Here is a 15,373-nt window from a genome sequence, read left to right on the forward strand (position 1 = left end):
TGGAATTTTTCTGATGTCTTTGTCATGATTAGACTGAGATTATAGGTCTTAGGGAAGAACATCACAAAGGTAAAGTGCCTTTTTTATCACATCATATCCATGGTAGGTACTCTCAACATGACTTATCGCTGTTGGTATTGACCTGGAGCACCTGGCCAAGATCCTGTTTGTGAGGTTTCTCCACTGTAAAGTTATTTACCCTGCTTCCCTCCTTCCATATTGTCCTTTTTGAAAGGAAGTCATTAGATACATATGCTTTTGATGCCATTTTTGCAGTTGACAAAAGTAACTTTTGAAAATTAATGAGTCTGGAATGATTAACTTTTTTCAGATGGAGAGCTTACTTATGTTTACATAGAATGGATTTGCTCAAATACCTATAAGGTAGACCAAAGCTTTTCTAAAGAGTGAGCTTCAATTCTGTTCCCATGCTTGAACTCTATTTTGAAATTCCTAGATTTGTTCCATAAGTTGTGAAAGATTTCCTTGGCCTAGAATTTCTTAGAGATTAGAATCACCTACATCATAATGAACCATAGGTATATACTTACCAAAAACTTAATAGCTTAAAACAGCACACATTTATTGTCTCACCATTTTTGTAGGTCAGTAGTCCTGGTGTGGCTTAGCTGAGCCTAGGCTCAGGATTTCAAAAGCTGTAGTCAAGGCATTGGATGGATTGTTTCTCATCTGGAGGTTCAAATTCGGAAGAACCTATTTCTAAGATTATTCAGGCTATTGGTAGAACTTATTTTCTTGTGGCTTTATGACTGACTTGTTGCTGGCTGTTGACTGGAGGCTATCCTTAGGTTCTAGAGAAATTGTACACAGTTCTTGAATTTGTGTATCATTATGTGTGTGTGGAATCATTGAAGATTGGTCACCCGTCTGCTACATATTATATGACTTATGTAAAGAATATTTACTTTTGAGTAGGACTACATCCAGTGAGCCTCTTTTGATGAAAGTTAGCCATGGAAGTACATCTAAAATGTCAGTTTGACTCAGTAGAACTCATTGTAGTGAAAAGAATAAACCTTATAATAATTGGCATTATGTTAAATGAAGGACGATAGAGTTGTTCATGGAGTATACCTGCAGAAGGTAGAAGAAAGAATTTGGAGGAGGGGTGAGGTACTGTGACATATTTTTCTTTTTCAAAATTTTGCTGACTTTGGTGTTGTCCATCATTCATTCCTTTATTAGTCAGTTTTCTATGTTTATGTTTAAGAATTCATTACCATAAAATCTAGTTTTGAGAGGCAGTAAAACTTAGTATAGTTCAGAGCTCAGGTTCTGGAGCTCAATTGCCTGGATTCAAATCCTGTCTCTGCTATTTTGTACAATATGACCTCAGCAGATTACTTCAATGATGTGTGCATCAGTTTTAAATAGGAATAATAGTATCTACTTCGTAGGGTTGTTGTGAAGATTCAGAGTTAAATGTCTGTAATTATTGTTCATTTTTTCAAGTGCGATAATGGTTCCATGGTTCTGTGTTAAAAATAGAGTCCTTTTAGAAATACATATTGAAATATTTACAGATGAAATGATAATGATGATTGGGATTTTGGAGGAAATTGGTGGAGGTATGGATGAAGCAGAATTGGCAGTGAGTTAATAGCTGTTAATGCTGATTGATGGTTTAATTATATTACTTTGTCTACTTTTGTATAAATTTGAAAATTTTTATAATATAAAGTAAAAAAGGTACCAATGCCTTGGCACATATTAAGTGCTCAATGTATTTTAGCTGTTCTTATTATGTTTATTTTTAATATATTGGAATGAACTTGTATAAAACAAAGAAAAAAATATAAAATGAACTAAACTTTACACTTCATTTTTCTAATTTCTAACCTTCTTATAGATGGAAACTTTATCAAATTTGGATAACGTATACAAGATTCTTAGACTTGGGTTTTTGGTTTCTGTTTAGCATCTTCCTAGTTAAGTTGTAATTTATAGTTTAATTCTTTTGGCTTATTTGTGGCCTGTATCACATTTTATTTAATTTAGTTTATCATTGTTCTTCAAGTTGGATGGAAATTAATATCAATATTATTTAGCGTAATTAATATTAACAATAGGAGACATTGACTGTACCAGTAGTGAAAATATTAGCTGCAACAGCCAAGGCTTCCCTAGGTAAACAGTGGTATTATGCTTTACTTTAATGTATTTAATTGCTGTTTAATATAAGAAAGGTAATTAAGACTTAAGAGCTTATTCACCGACATTATTTCAGATGTACTAAATGCATCTTTCTGCTTATTATCATATGGTCCTGCATTATATAGTACTATGAAACTAGATGATTTGAATGTTTTCATTGTTTAAGATTAAGAGTTATCTAACTAGTGATTCTGATTTATTTTATTTGAATGAATTTTAGAACTTAAAAAAAAATTTAAAAGAAACTAAACTCAAATCTCTCAGAGTTCTAATTATGAATAGGCACAGTGAGAACCTTGTTTTGATAACTGTTTTCAAGCTTCATACAGGCATACAGACCCTTTTGTTTAATAAATGAGGACACTGAGGACTATTAGAGGTAAGGTGATTTGCACAAAGTCACAAACATTTCTTAGAAATGGATTTGAGAATTGAACTCTAGATCCTACCTCTCAGTCCAGTGCTCTTTTTGCTGTCCCAGTGACTTCCAAATTGTTCTTCTGAACCCTGACATTCTAAAAAGTTTTGTCTCTGACTTTCTTACCCAAGGTTAACTAGAATAGATTTTTTTTCTCCTGCTTTGTGTATGAAGGTTTCTACGAAATTTCGTTCAGAGAGAAAAAGATTCTACTACTGTATCGTTAGCTTTTCAGTCTTCCCTACGCTGAACTCTTTATTCTGTGCCATATTCTATTTAGAAAAGTACACTGGATTTACTGGAGGGGTTTTCTTAGACTTTGTTTCAAAGAATGCCCGTGTTATCTCTATAGAAATCTGCGACTCAGAGACCTCGGGAAAATTCAAGAGAACTTTTAAATGTAGAGGGATAATTATTTTTAGTATGAAATACTAAAAATAATTAACATTATTTAATTATCAATTAAATAACATTAATAGTTATCAATTATAATAACATTAATAATTATCGATTAACATTTTATTTCCTTCCAGCTATCTACATTCTTCTCTCATTTTCTCATCTCATAAATCTCATTCCTTTTGATTTTCTAGATAGAGTTTCTCAGGATCTGTTATTTTCTATAAAGCTATTTAGGCAAATATGTTTATTTTAAATGAAACTATATCTGATGTCTGGAGAGTCTTTTGGGTCTCTTTGGCAGTGAATTAGGGGTCATTAATTTGCTTAAAAGGAGTATTGTCATTAGATCAAAAGAGGGCCCATTAGACAGTATAATAGGTTGGTTTTTGCTTAATAATTGATTAAAATAAATTTAATGGTTCAAACTTTAAAGTAAAATCTGTGGTGCTATGGTGCTTTAGCAGCTTTTCCAAATTCTAGACTTGCACAGTAATGTCAATGTAGAACTATCATAGGTTAGAATTTAAGATGCATGTAATCCTGGTAAGGGAAAAGATGAACAATTTTATTAAATGTTAACTCCATTTTATTAAGCACATACTTCACGTAGTCGTGTTTTTACATTTAATGTGAGTGTAATATTAATGTATATATGATATCTACATTTTACATAATATATATTTTAATGGAATAGTTTTTCATTTCTTTTCTATGGCAGTGTTGTTTATCAATTGTCCCCCTCCTATCTTTAAAATAAATATCAGAAATTTGAAAATTAATTCATGTCTGTGATCAGACTTTTCATGGGAGCGATTTGAGTTACTAAAACTTCACTGTTCAGCACAAGAAGAACAAACGTTTATTATGGAATGTAAATGTGATGACTACTAAATATAGGGAACTTATTGAAGTCAGAATAAATGCAAAATGCCATCACACAAAATATTTCCATTTTGATGGAATCCCAGAGGGGCATTTTCTGCCATCACTAATGGTATACAGCTGTGATTAGGAAAGCCCCTCAGAAGATATTTGGTGTACTGTTCCTGATAGGCACAGGGAAGCTGGCTTTTTAACTCTGGGCTGCCACAGAGAAGACTGCCCAGTGTCATAACTATTCAGACTAGAAATGCATGGTTTGACAAAGAAGTATATCTTGACAATTAGCTCACAGTACTGGCATCTAGGGATGTAAGTTTCAGAAATAGGGAGGGCAAGATGCTATCCAGTAATGGAGATTGTTTCCTGTTTTCCCTTAGTCTTCATTACCAAATAGTTGGGAGATATAAAGATGTGAGAAATTTAGGATAGTTTTTCAGCTGAATTTATGTTTCTTTGGTTCACCCAACCTCCTGCTACTACAGGCTATGTTAATATAATTTAAGAAAATTTAAAATATGAACTGTTGGTGACTTTGTTCACAAAGAACAATACTACCATTGTATGGTTAGCAAGATACTCAATGTAATAAATCTCCAATGGGGAAGTTTAAGAAAGTTTTGCAGTGCCAGTTGAGTTTAGCTTTCTTTCCAGCTGCTTTAAAAAGCTTTTGAGTGTTGTAGGTACTCTATCTAAATGCTTAACAGTACACAGGCTCCTTGACAAATGCTGTTTTGGGGAAGATCACAATTCTTCTGAGTCTTTGTTATTTTTACCTATGAGCTGGCACTCCAGGAAAGAGTAGCGTGCACTTCATTAAGAAAATTTATCTTAAAATTCATTCAGCTTTCTGCCTCTTTCTAACTTCACAGTTCAGGCCAATGCCAAGTTCTTTTCCCGGATGTCTAATCTTTTTTCTCTGTGACTAAAATTTTTTCTTTCATAGATTAATTTCCCACTGTAACTTTAAAATTTTTCTTGCACTAACTGCTGCTCCTTTTTTAAAATTTTATTTAAAAATATTTCTGTAACAATCATTATTTTTTCATTGTACATTTTCTTAGATATGTCTTTCTTTGGTAGCCACTTTGAACTTAGCTTTTACCTTTTTCTTTCCCATTGTGCTAATAATGCTTTTCTGCCCAGTCCCTCCAATTCGCCTGCATTCTTCTTTAGGCCCTTTCCCTCCTTCCTGCTCTTCTCTTTTCTGCTTTTCCATTAAGGGCTTCAGGGCATCCTTTTTAAGAGCACTCTAGTCTTAGAATTAAGCTATCAGTCTCATTCTAAATCTTCTTAAACTTCCAAGATTTGGTCAATCTAAAATAAATAGCTGAAAATGGAATGGATACTGGTATTTTGTAAATAATTTTTACCTTACCATAATTGTTATTACCAACTTTTTTCTCTTCTCCACTTCCCATCCCCCCCTTTTTAAAAAAAATATCTTTTTGTCCGGTTCATTTAAGTATTAAACCTACAGGCCTGGAGTTCATTTAATGTTCCATAAAGCATATAAATGTTGCTGGCACTGTGTAAATGCTAAAATAACAACAACAATAATAATGTCAGTTTGGCTGAGAGAGTTGCTCGTTATGTTAGAGACACTCCTAGGACTTCTGTTTTCTACAAGGGTAAATGGCAACCAGATGGAAATTATTGGAACTGAGAAATCATTTTCTTTTTGTCTTAAAAAATTTCACTTTTATGCCTCGAGTTCCAAGTAATTACCAGAAAACTTCTATTTATTGATTATGCACAGTATCCCACGTTCCACCGTAGAAATGCTTCCAAGAATAATGCATGTTTCATGGTATATTTTCTCACTTCAGTAAGATCTCAGTTCTCTATCCCCCAGACTTTGTAAATGCAATGAACTATTTTATTTTCACCGTTCAGTACAGCCCAAACAGAGAAGTATAGAAAAATAAAAGTCACCTAAAGACCTGCTGGATATTTTAAACTATTTCCTATGGGGTTCACTAAGAGCTGGCTGACTCTTATTTTTGGTGGTCATGTTGAGTCCTCCTGTCTGGAGTTAGCTAGAATCCGAACATCTCAGTCATGCCTTAGACTTGACAGCTGCATATTTTCCCAGAAACAGTTTGGTGTGTAAAATAGATAGAATAATCTCTTCTTTCCAAATATACATCTTTGCTTTACCCTTTATTACTTGATTTGATATTTATTACAAACTAATATATGGACTTCTTCTTGGTTGGTTCCAGTGCAAAGGTCAGGATCTTCCCAAGAATATGGCCAGCCTACATCCCAACTGTAGCCACGTGGCACATCATTAATCATGGTCATTTAGTGCCTGGCAGGTTTAAGGTTTAGCCTTATAGTCTAGCTTCTGTAGCTTGTGGTGGTTTGGAGTTTCTTTAAATCTGATAATAGTTCTATTTTCTAGTCAATTAGAAAGAAAAAAGGTTTTTCATCAAGTTTGATTACAAAGGCATTTGAATTCTTTTTCTAGAGCCATTCTCAACTGGGAATGAATTAAATCCTATAGAATGAAATAAGTCCTGTGGAAAGAAATCTGAGTGACTATTTTCTCAGTGTTCCCAAAGTTGGTAACATTCTAGATACATAGGAGAGAAGTTAATTCATTATATATAATGATGACTTAGGGCAGTTAATCCCAAAGTTTGATCTAGGTACTCTAGAGTCTTCAAAATTCTTTCAGTGAGTCCCTGAGGTCAAAATTCTTTTCATAAATATTCAAACATTATTTTCGTTTATCACCTCATTCTTTCGCAGTTAAACAGTGGAGATTTTGAGAGAATACATGATATATGATGATACAATTACTCTGATGGCTGATGAAAAGTGTGTTTTTGTATTGTTTTAAAGATTTGTTTCAATTTCTGGTTTTAATTGTAATCCAATTTCTAAGTGAATATAGATGGATATTACTTATATAAACAAAAGTTCTTTGAGGGTTCTCAATTTATTAGAGAAGGTGTCCTGAGACCAAAAAGTTTGAGAACTACTTTCTTCAGCGTGTAAAACTTAATTCTCTCACAGAGCTCCTGTTGAGAGCTGCTAGTGAGCTGCACAAGGGCACTACATTAAGCCAGTCAGTTGTCCAATAAACATTTTTTAATGGAATTAAATTGAGTTCTTGGAATGCAACTTTTGAGACCTTAAGATTCTCTCCCAAGCACTGTTTGAGCATTGAGTGCCTTGCAGCCTGCCAAGTTTCTTCAAGATAGTTAACTGGCAATTCTCAATATTGAGTCAAGTATTTCATAAGTCATTTTCATGGAATACCTGCTTTAACTAGTAGCTTATTGGCATCATTTAGACCAGTGCTGTCCTATAAAATGAGGACCACATGTATAATTTAAAATTTTATTTAAAAAATTAAAAAGAAACAGATGAAATTATTTTTCCCCCTGCTTTACTGAGGCATAATTGACAAATAAAATTATAAGCTATTTAAAGTGTTTAATGTGATGATATGATACATGTATATGTTGTGAAAAGACCCTCCCCTACCTCAAGTTAATTAACATATTCATCACATTGCCTCTTCTGTTTTTGTTTAGTTTTGTTTTTGGTGAGAATATTTAAGTTCTACTCTCAGCAAATTTCAGTTGTACAATACAGTGTTATCAACTGTAGTCACCATGTTTTACATGAGATCTTCAGACCTTAATCATCTTATAACTGAAAGTTTGTACCCTTTTACCAGCTTTTCCCTATTTCCCCCACCTCTCAGCCCCTGGCAAACCACTTTTCTACTTTCTGTTTCTATGAGTTTGACCTTTTTTTTTTTTAAGATTTCAAATATAAATGATACCATGTGGTAATGTGGTGTTTATCTTGTCTTTCTCTGGCTTATTTCACTTAGCAGAATGCCCTCCAGGTTCATTCATGTTGAAAATGACAACATTCCTTTTTAAGGCTGAATGGTATTCCTGTGTGTGTACATGTGCGCACACGCTCATCTGTATATCACATTTTCTTTATCTGTTCATCTGTTGATGGTCACTTAGGTTGTTTCCATACCTTGGTCATCGTGAGCAGTGCGGCTATGAACATGGGAGTACAGATACCTCTTTGAGATAATGATTTAGTTTCCTTAGGATGCATACCCAGAAGTGAGATTGCAGGATCATATGGCAGTTCTATTTTTAATTACTTGAGGAACCACTCTACTGTTTTCCATAGTGGCTGTACCAGTTTTAGTCCCACCAACAGTGTACAAGTGTTCCCTTTGCTCCATTTCCTTGCCAGCATTTGGTATCTTTTGTCTTTTTGATAATAGACATACTAACAAGTGTGAGGTGGTATCTCATTAAGGTTTTGATTTGCATTTCCCAAATGATTAATGATGTTGAGCACCTTTTCACGTACCCGTTGGCTATTCGTATGTCTTCTTTGGAAAAATGTCTATTTAGGTCCTTTGCCCATTAAAAAAATTTGTTTTGATGTTTAGTTATATGAATTCCTATTGTATTTTGGATATTACCAGATATGTGGTTTGCAAATATTTTCTGCCATTCCATAGGTTACATTTTTATTGAAATTAGTTTTAACAATATATTTTATTTAGCCTAACATATTATTTCTACATGTAATCAGTTTTATCAGTGAGATAGTTCCCATTCTCATTTTGATATATAAAAACAATTTTATCAGTGAGATAGTTACCATTTTCATTTTTGACATGTAAAAACAACCCCATAGAAAATAATTCACAATGGCCAAAAGTTTGATATCTACCTAAGTTTTAAGCATTTCAGTAGGAAGTAGAGCTTTTCTTAAAAGAATATTGAAAAAATAAACTTTTTTCATGCTGTCATAATGTTTTACCTTCTTTAAAGCATTCAGTTTTTTTACTGTATTCTGTGAAATTATTGTGCATGTATCTGCATACTAGTTTAAGGGAGTGGTCTTTCTCTTTTTCTGGAGGAATTTTAGCACTTGAGATCTTTGCGTTTTCTTCCTAAGTAGTACTGTCCGTTTGTCATAGCATATCCCTTAGTGAAGAGACCTACTCATTTCTGATGGGTGGGGAGGAAGAGTGATTTGTTTTGATCGTAATACTGAACTTTTCCTTGGCTCATTGGTATTTATTGTCACCTTATCTTGCCTTGAATGTGGTGTCAGGATATACAAGTATATTATTGCCTGTTGTGAAGAAACCACTTTTTTTTTTTTCAACTTCATTCCCTATAAGCATTACTGTGCTTGCAAAAATGAGGTAAGAGTTAAAGGAACTGTGGTTTAGAAGTGATACTTAAGAGTGGGAAATGGCTAGTTTTCCCCTTCTAGAATGAATAATAAAAATTTAATTTTTTTTTGTACCACGTGACAATTGAAAAAGTAGTTTTTGAATGGAAATATCTTGGGTAGGGGCATTCTTAAGGACTCCTACAATCTGTATCTATTTAGCAACACATTGGATACAATGCCTTCTTTAATTAATATTAGTGTCAATTTACAAAATCGTGCTCTTTGCAAGATAAAAGAACTATATGTACAACAGGCAAACTTAAGGAATACATGGTCTCTTGGTAATGTGTTAGATGTTTCGTTGGTATGCCTTTCATATATGAGTACATGTACGTGATTCATAAATGTTCAACACCAATCTAAAAACATTCTTTGAGAGTTTATCTTCTATATACATGCCAGTTTACCTTTTGCTATAGACCTTTAATCTTTCAAGCAATTGATGTATACTTTAAGGTAAAACCTTTATAGTATATCCTCCAATAATTGGTAGCAGTAAAAATTCATGATCCTTGATCTCTTCAGGTGTTCTCGAAATAATCATACCTGCTTGCCAACTACTCGACTTGGTAGTTTCTGTTTCATCAGTGTTTTTCCACTTTTTAGATAACCTCCACTTTCCAGTTTGCAGCTTTGGTGGGAGCTGAACTTTAGGAAGAGGGGCTGGCCTGCCATGAAGAAGCCAACCACTCTCTCTCTGGCACAGCCCTCAGGATCAGGTCTTGCTGTGGGTTCCAACCTGTGGCTCAGTGTGACTTTCCTGAATGGAATGCAATTTTTTCCCAGTTCCATTCCTTCCATGTTCTTTCCACATCAGCTGGAAGCAGCTAGTTGGTTCCTAATGCTGTCCACAAATTTTTAGCTATTTTGCTTCTTGCCCCACCACCCCGCAACTCACCCCTTGAGTAAGGAATTGATGTGTTTCAGATTCTGGATTATGTTGCTTAGTGATGCAAATCCAATCTTTGCCAAGGATTGCCTGAATTTCAAGGCTTGATTTTAGAACAGTCAAATAAATAATAGCAGTACCTGTAATTAATGTATATTGTGTGTTTACCACATGCCAGGCATTATACTAAGCAGGCTGCATGTGTTAGCCTAGTTAATCTCCAGCAACCTTTAATGTAGGTTTTATTGTTGCCCGCATTTTATAGATAAGGAGCCATAGGAAAAAATAACTTGCTCAAAGTTATACATTAAGGGATAATTCTAAGATTTTGAATCTAGGCAGCTGGACACCAGAATCTTTCCTTTTGACACTATATTCAGCTGCTAGGCAAAGCTTTACCTTTCTGTGTCTTGTGGAATCTTGAATCTCACTGAAGACTAGACAGGAATTTGATGTTTTATTTTTTTAAAACCTCTCTGTGTCCACCTTCTAAGAACAGATTATACTTAATGCAATTTTCTCTGAAAAGATAAGAATACATTTCAATATGTAGAACCATATTCCCTTTATGTGAAGTTAGAAATGTAAAACTACATCCATACTATGCTACTATCTTTATTAAATTAAAACTATTAAGTGCATAACATATGTTACAAGTTCTTAATAGCCAGCTTCATCCTTATAGATGATTAGGTTTTCTCTTTATTTTTATGAAAGTCCTGTTGCCTCAGAATGCAAATGAAATTCAGAATGAGTCCACTGTGAATCAGGAGGTCCCACTGTATGACACTCCCAGTTACAATGTGACCCAGTACTGTCTTGGGGGTGAAAAAGTGTTTAAAATACAGTCAGATGCATTGCAGGCCCTCATTCTGTTCCTCTACTCGCTACCCACTGTTACTTTTTCTATGCCATCCATTAGTAGGCACGGACAGAATAGGGGATTTCAGGCCCAGTCCTTAGACACTGATGATCGGCAAATCCTAGTAGTGCTTCCCAACCTTCTGTGCACAGAAATTGTTAATATTTTTCTGAGGTAAACAGACAAGGTTCCTTCAGACTGGAGGTGATCCACTGTCACCTATCCATGGCCTTGGGTATACCTGTAACCCATTTCCACAACAACTGTTGGGAAACACTCTGCTATGGCCATATATCTGTGAGTTTCTAAGCTGGTTATATATATGAAAGTACTCTGCAAACTATAACGTGCTATTCGTGTGTAAGATTTTATTAATTACTATTAAGACCCAGATAATTGTTCTGTTAAAGGACATTGTGTACTGTGATTTTGATTTTTTTTTTTTTTTTATTTCGAGAGCTGTTCTTAGAGAACCAGGTGCAGAAGCTGGACCAGTTGCTGGAATTAAGGTCCTGTATGTGACTTGACACAGTAATGAGAAGTAGAAATGCTAGTGGTCAGGGCTCATATGGTTCAAGACTTCCTATAGGAGATCAATCAGCTGGTGAGATTTGTTAATGATTCTGCTTTTTATCATAATACTTGCTACCCTCTTTTCTGCCTATCCCCATTCTTTTCCCTTCTTGAATTATGCCTTCTTTGCAAAATCTTTCCCTATGTCTAATTTTTTCTCCCAGGTGAAGGTCATACTCTATCCTCTGTTCTACCATTATACCTTATTCATAGCTTGATTGATTGTATTTCTAGTGCTATACTGTTGTCTGTTTCACATATTTCTTTCCCTAATTGATTGTGAGCTCCTTGAAGTTAAGGCAGTGTCTGATGAATTTTTTGTAGCTCAAGCTACTCCCAGCTCATTCTATCATTAGGCAAGGCTTATAGACTCTTTGAATGGAGCTAAAATTTGTCTTCATGTGCCTGTCTCCTATTACTCCTCATTCTAACATCTGAAACAACTCCAAACTAAGTTACTTTAATGCGGGTCATCATACATTTGATTCATCTACCATGTATGTAGTTCCACACAGTATTTCTTTGAACTAAACATTTTTAGTGTTTATATTTTGCTTTCTTGGTTTTTTTTTTTTCTTCAGTAAGTTTTCTTTACCTCTCCCAGCATACAGAACCATAGAATTTTAAAAATTGAAAGTGGCTCATATTTACCTAGTCTTTGCACTTCATCAACTAATATTCATAGATTACATGCTGACTGAGTAATTGAAACTGACATATAGAGATATTTTGGAGCACTACAATATTTTGAGTATTTCACTAAGAATAAAGAGGAAGTTTAGATATAGTAAATTTTTTAAAAAAGGCCTTCATCTTTCATTCTGTTTTAAAATGTATGTGCTGCTGGATATCTTAAGAATAATGAGCAAAATAAAAAGATGTTTTATGCTGAAGCAGTATATATACAGTACAGAAAGACCTTCAGATTTTTATAGCATTACCATTAAGAATTTGACTTTAAAGCCAAGCCATTGGGGTTTCGATCCTGAATCTACCACATAGAAATGTAAATTACTTAATCTTGGGTAAATTTCTTAATTTCTATGTGTCTCAGTTTCCATATTTGTTAATCAGTTAATAGTAATATGGGGTGTCGTGAGGTTTAAATGAGTTCATACTTGCAAAGCACTAAGAATTATGTTTGACACACAGTCAATGTTCAGTATATGGTAACTGCTGCTGCCACAACCACCACCGCCACCACCGCCACCACCGCCATCACCACCATCACCGCCACCACCACTATTTTTGAGCTGTGCAAACACCTGGTGAGATGTGGAACACACCTTTGGAATTTCTAGTTGAACTTAACTAAATCATCATGTACTTATAATATAAGCTTCTTATCTGAATAAGAGGCCCTACATACCATTTTCTGTACCAAAGCATGATCTGCCTAGACTGTAACCACATCTATGGAGTAATGAAATATTGTCATGGGATTTTACTGTAGGAGCAAATTTAAGAAATGGCAGAAGACCGGTTAGCTTTTGGAGTCTGTTCCTTTGAAACCAAAATCCATTTCCTGTCTTTTAAAAAGGGATAAATTCATTTTCTTCATTGACATTCTGTAAATAAAATGCTGGCAGCTTGTATTTTGTGGAATATAATGTTTTAAAGTAGATTTAATTTTCCTTAATAAACTGTTTTTAATAATGCATCAGAGTAATTTTTCTTCTCTGTTTTCAGGTTGCTATCAAGATCATAGATAAGACCCAGCTAGATGAAGAAAATTTGAAGAAGATTTTTCGGGAAGTTCAAATTATGAAGATGCTTTGCCACCCCCATATCATCAGGCTTTACCAGGTAGGATCACTAGTGGTGTAGTGTATGACAACAAAAAAAAAACAGCCTTTGAAGAAAAGGTGGGTGGGTGAACATCTGCAACTCCTTTTTGTTTCCGTGTTCATATATTCATCCTACTATTTTCCTCACCCTTTTATTCCCCAACTCAGTAGTCATGTTTCTTCTGGCTATTTGCTACTAGGGTCTTACCCAGGTAAGTGTTTTTAATTTGTTCTGTAAAACTCGGATGCCATTCTTTGTGAGAATTACACAAAAAGATTATTCAGAAAATGATAACTTATTTATTTAGGTCAGAATCCTAAAACAGAATGGGAAACCCAAAAGGAACTGAAAATTTTAGAGATGAAAAGCTAGACATGAATATAACATTATTTTTATAACGATTTAAATACTAATTTTTGTGATCATGTTAAAAATTATTGCAAAGGATATTTTAAGATGGCTTCTTATATCAGTCAGAATCTACCTCCTTTCTATTCTAGTAGGGTCCTGACTTAGTTTTTAGTTTTTCAAGATAGTATTTGATTATTTTGATAACCAAGAGATTCAGTTTGTGTAATGGAAGAGATTTCTAATCTAGTTTTCTTACCTTCCCAAGAAACATATGTATTCCATACCATCATCAAACATGATAACTAGCCTTACTGCAAGAGCAATAAATCTAATGGCTGGAATTTGAAGCCAGATAGAGGGGAGGATCTTGCCTTAGCAGGCTGGTGGAAGAGATATTTTGGGAGAGGTGGGGCTTTGGGGAACTTCTCAAATTGCTTTGTGTTGGCAGCTATAAGCTCTGCATCTGCAGAGAGCCAGTCCTGCTCACTGCTTTCTACCAGAGCAGCCATCACCTACTACTGCAGGAAGTGGTCACCCACTCAGTTCATTTGCTGCTGTTAGTTGCAGTAAATGGGTACTGGCCCAGAAACAGGGCCATGTTAAAAGTGGAGAAAGTACATCCAAGGCACAATGGGCAAGCTCTCGTCGTCTTAGTTTTATAGAAAAGAAAGCATGTTGTGATGTTAGTATGTGTGGTTAAGGCTACAGCTTTACGGCTCTTCTCTGGCACCAGCTGCTCTCATAATGAAATGAATTAGATCAGCAGGAACAGACTTGTTGAAATTTATCAGACTAAATTATGTTGAACCACACCTACCTTGTGCCCCAGAAGCAAGCCTGTGAAAGCTTTCTGGTGTTGCCTGAAGACCTGTATCTGCAAACTCAGAGGTGTCTAACCTCTGCTTCCTTCCTATCCTGATAGACTGAATAAACTTCTTGACCTCATTTTTTAAAAATAAATCACCATTAAATAATTTTAGGGCTTCTTAGGCTGACCTTTCTCAAGAAGTTAACTTATATGTACTAACCTTATAACTGAATTCTGCAAATTTACCTTTCTTACCCAAGATTTCATTAGCCTATAAGAATTTCCATGCTTTCAACCCTGGCTTTGAACAATACTTTCTTTTAAGTTTTAATTTTGCTCTCTGGCAGCTAGTATTGTTAATGGGAGATTCTGAGCTACCCTGGTGAATGGCTGTCAAATTGTCTTTGTATAGTAGTATCAAGGTAGTTTTTAGGATATTTGCCAAAGCTTCAATTTCCTCAGGTTTAGAGTGTGAGCCAAATATAGATAAATATATAGAAAAGTTTTTGAACTCCTAAAAAATTTAATAATCAAAGAACATTTGCAGTCATTAAAAGGCCTGGGAGTACAACAGGGTACATATACAATATGACTTTTATTTTTTTCTAAACATCTATCTATCTTTAGAGAACTTTTTTTTGTTATATAAATCAACATGTAGAGAGAGCTTAGAAGCAATACATGTAACAAGTAATGGGTTAATATCACCAGTATATATATATGTAGTTTTTAAAAATTAAAGAGAAGAAAAGAATGACACAATTATTAGATTAGAAAATTAATGTGCCCTCATACAGTGGAGTACCATGAAACCATTGAAAAGAGAGATCTAATACCTAATACCGTTATATGGTATTAATGCGTAAAGGTGTCAAAGAAAGTAACTGGGAAATAATTTAACAAAATAACTGTGAAATATATCGAAAGTCTAAAACTGTATTGCTCAATATGATAAACACTAGCCACATATGGTGATTGAGTATTAAA

At 34.4% G+C, this 15,373-nt stretch overlaps 1 protein-coding gene across 5 annotated transcripts in view; it reads left to right on the forward strand.

Moving 5' to 3' along the window:
* Positions 1-15,373, forward strand: part of SIK3 (SIK family kinase 3) — a 216,685-nt gene that overhangs the window by 97,546 nt on the left and 103,766 nt on the right. For 4 of the 5 annotated variants that reach the window (XM_011383189.2, XM_023524879.1, XM_011383188.2 and 1 more), the window contains exon 2: positions 13,129-13,245. In XM_011383189.2, the coding sequence (XP_011381491.1) occupies positions 13,204-13,245 (42 nt within the window). In that variant the 5' untranslated portion in view covers positions 13,129-13,203. Of the gene's footprint in view, positions 1-11,323; positions 11,471-13,128; positions 13,246-15,373 lie in introns of those variants that run through there. The other variant, XM_011383186.2, reaches the window with a different exon arrangement.

This window comes from Pteropus vampyrus, unplaced genomic scaffold (genome assembly GCF_000151845.1).
Source record: "Pteropus vampyrus isolate Shadow unplaced genomic scaffold, Pvam_2.0 Scaffold505, whole genome shotgun sequence".
In the NCBI taxonomy this organism is placed as follows: domain Eukaryota; kingdom Metazoa; phylum Chordata; class Mammalia; order Chiroptera; family Pteropodidae; genus Pteropus; species Pteropus vampyrus.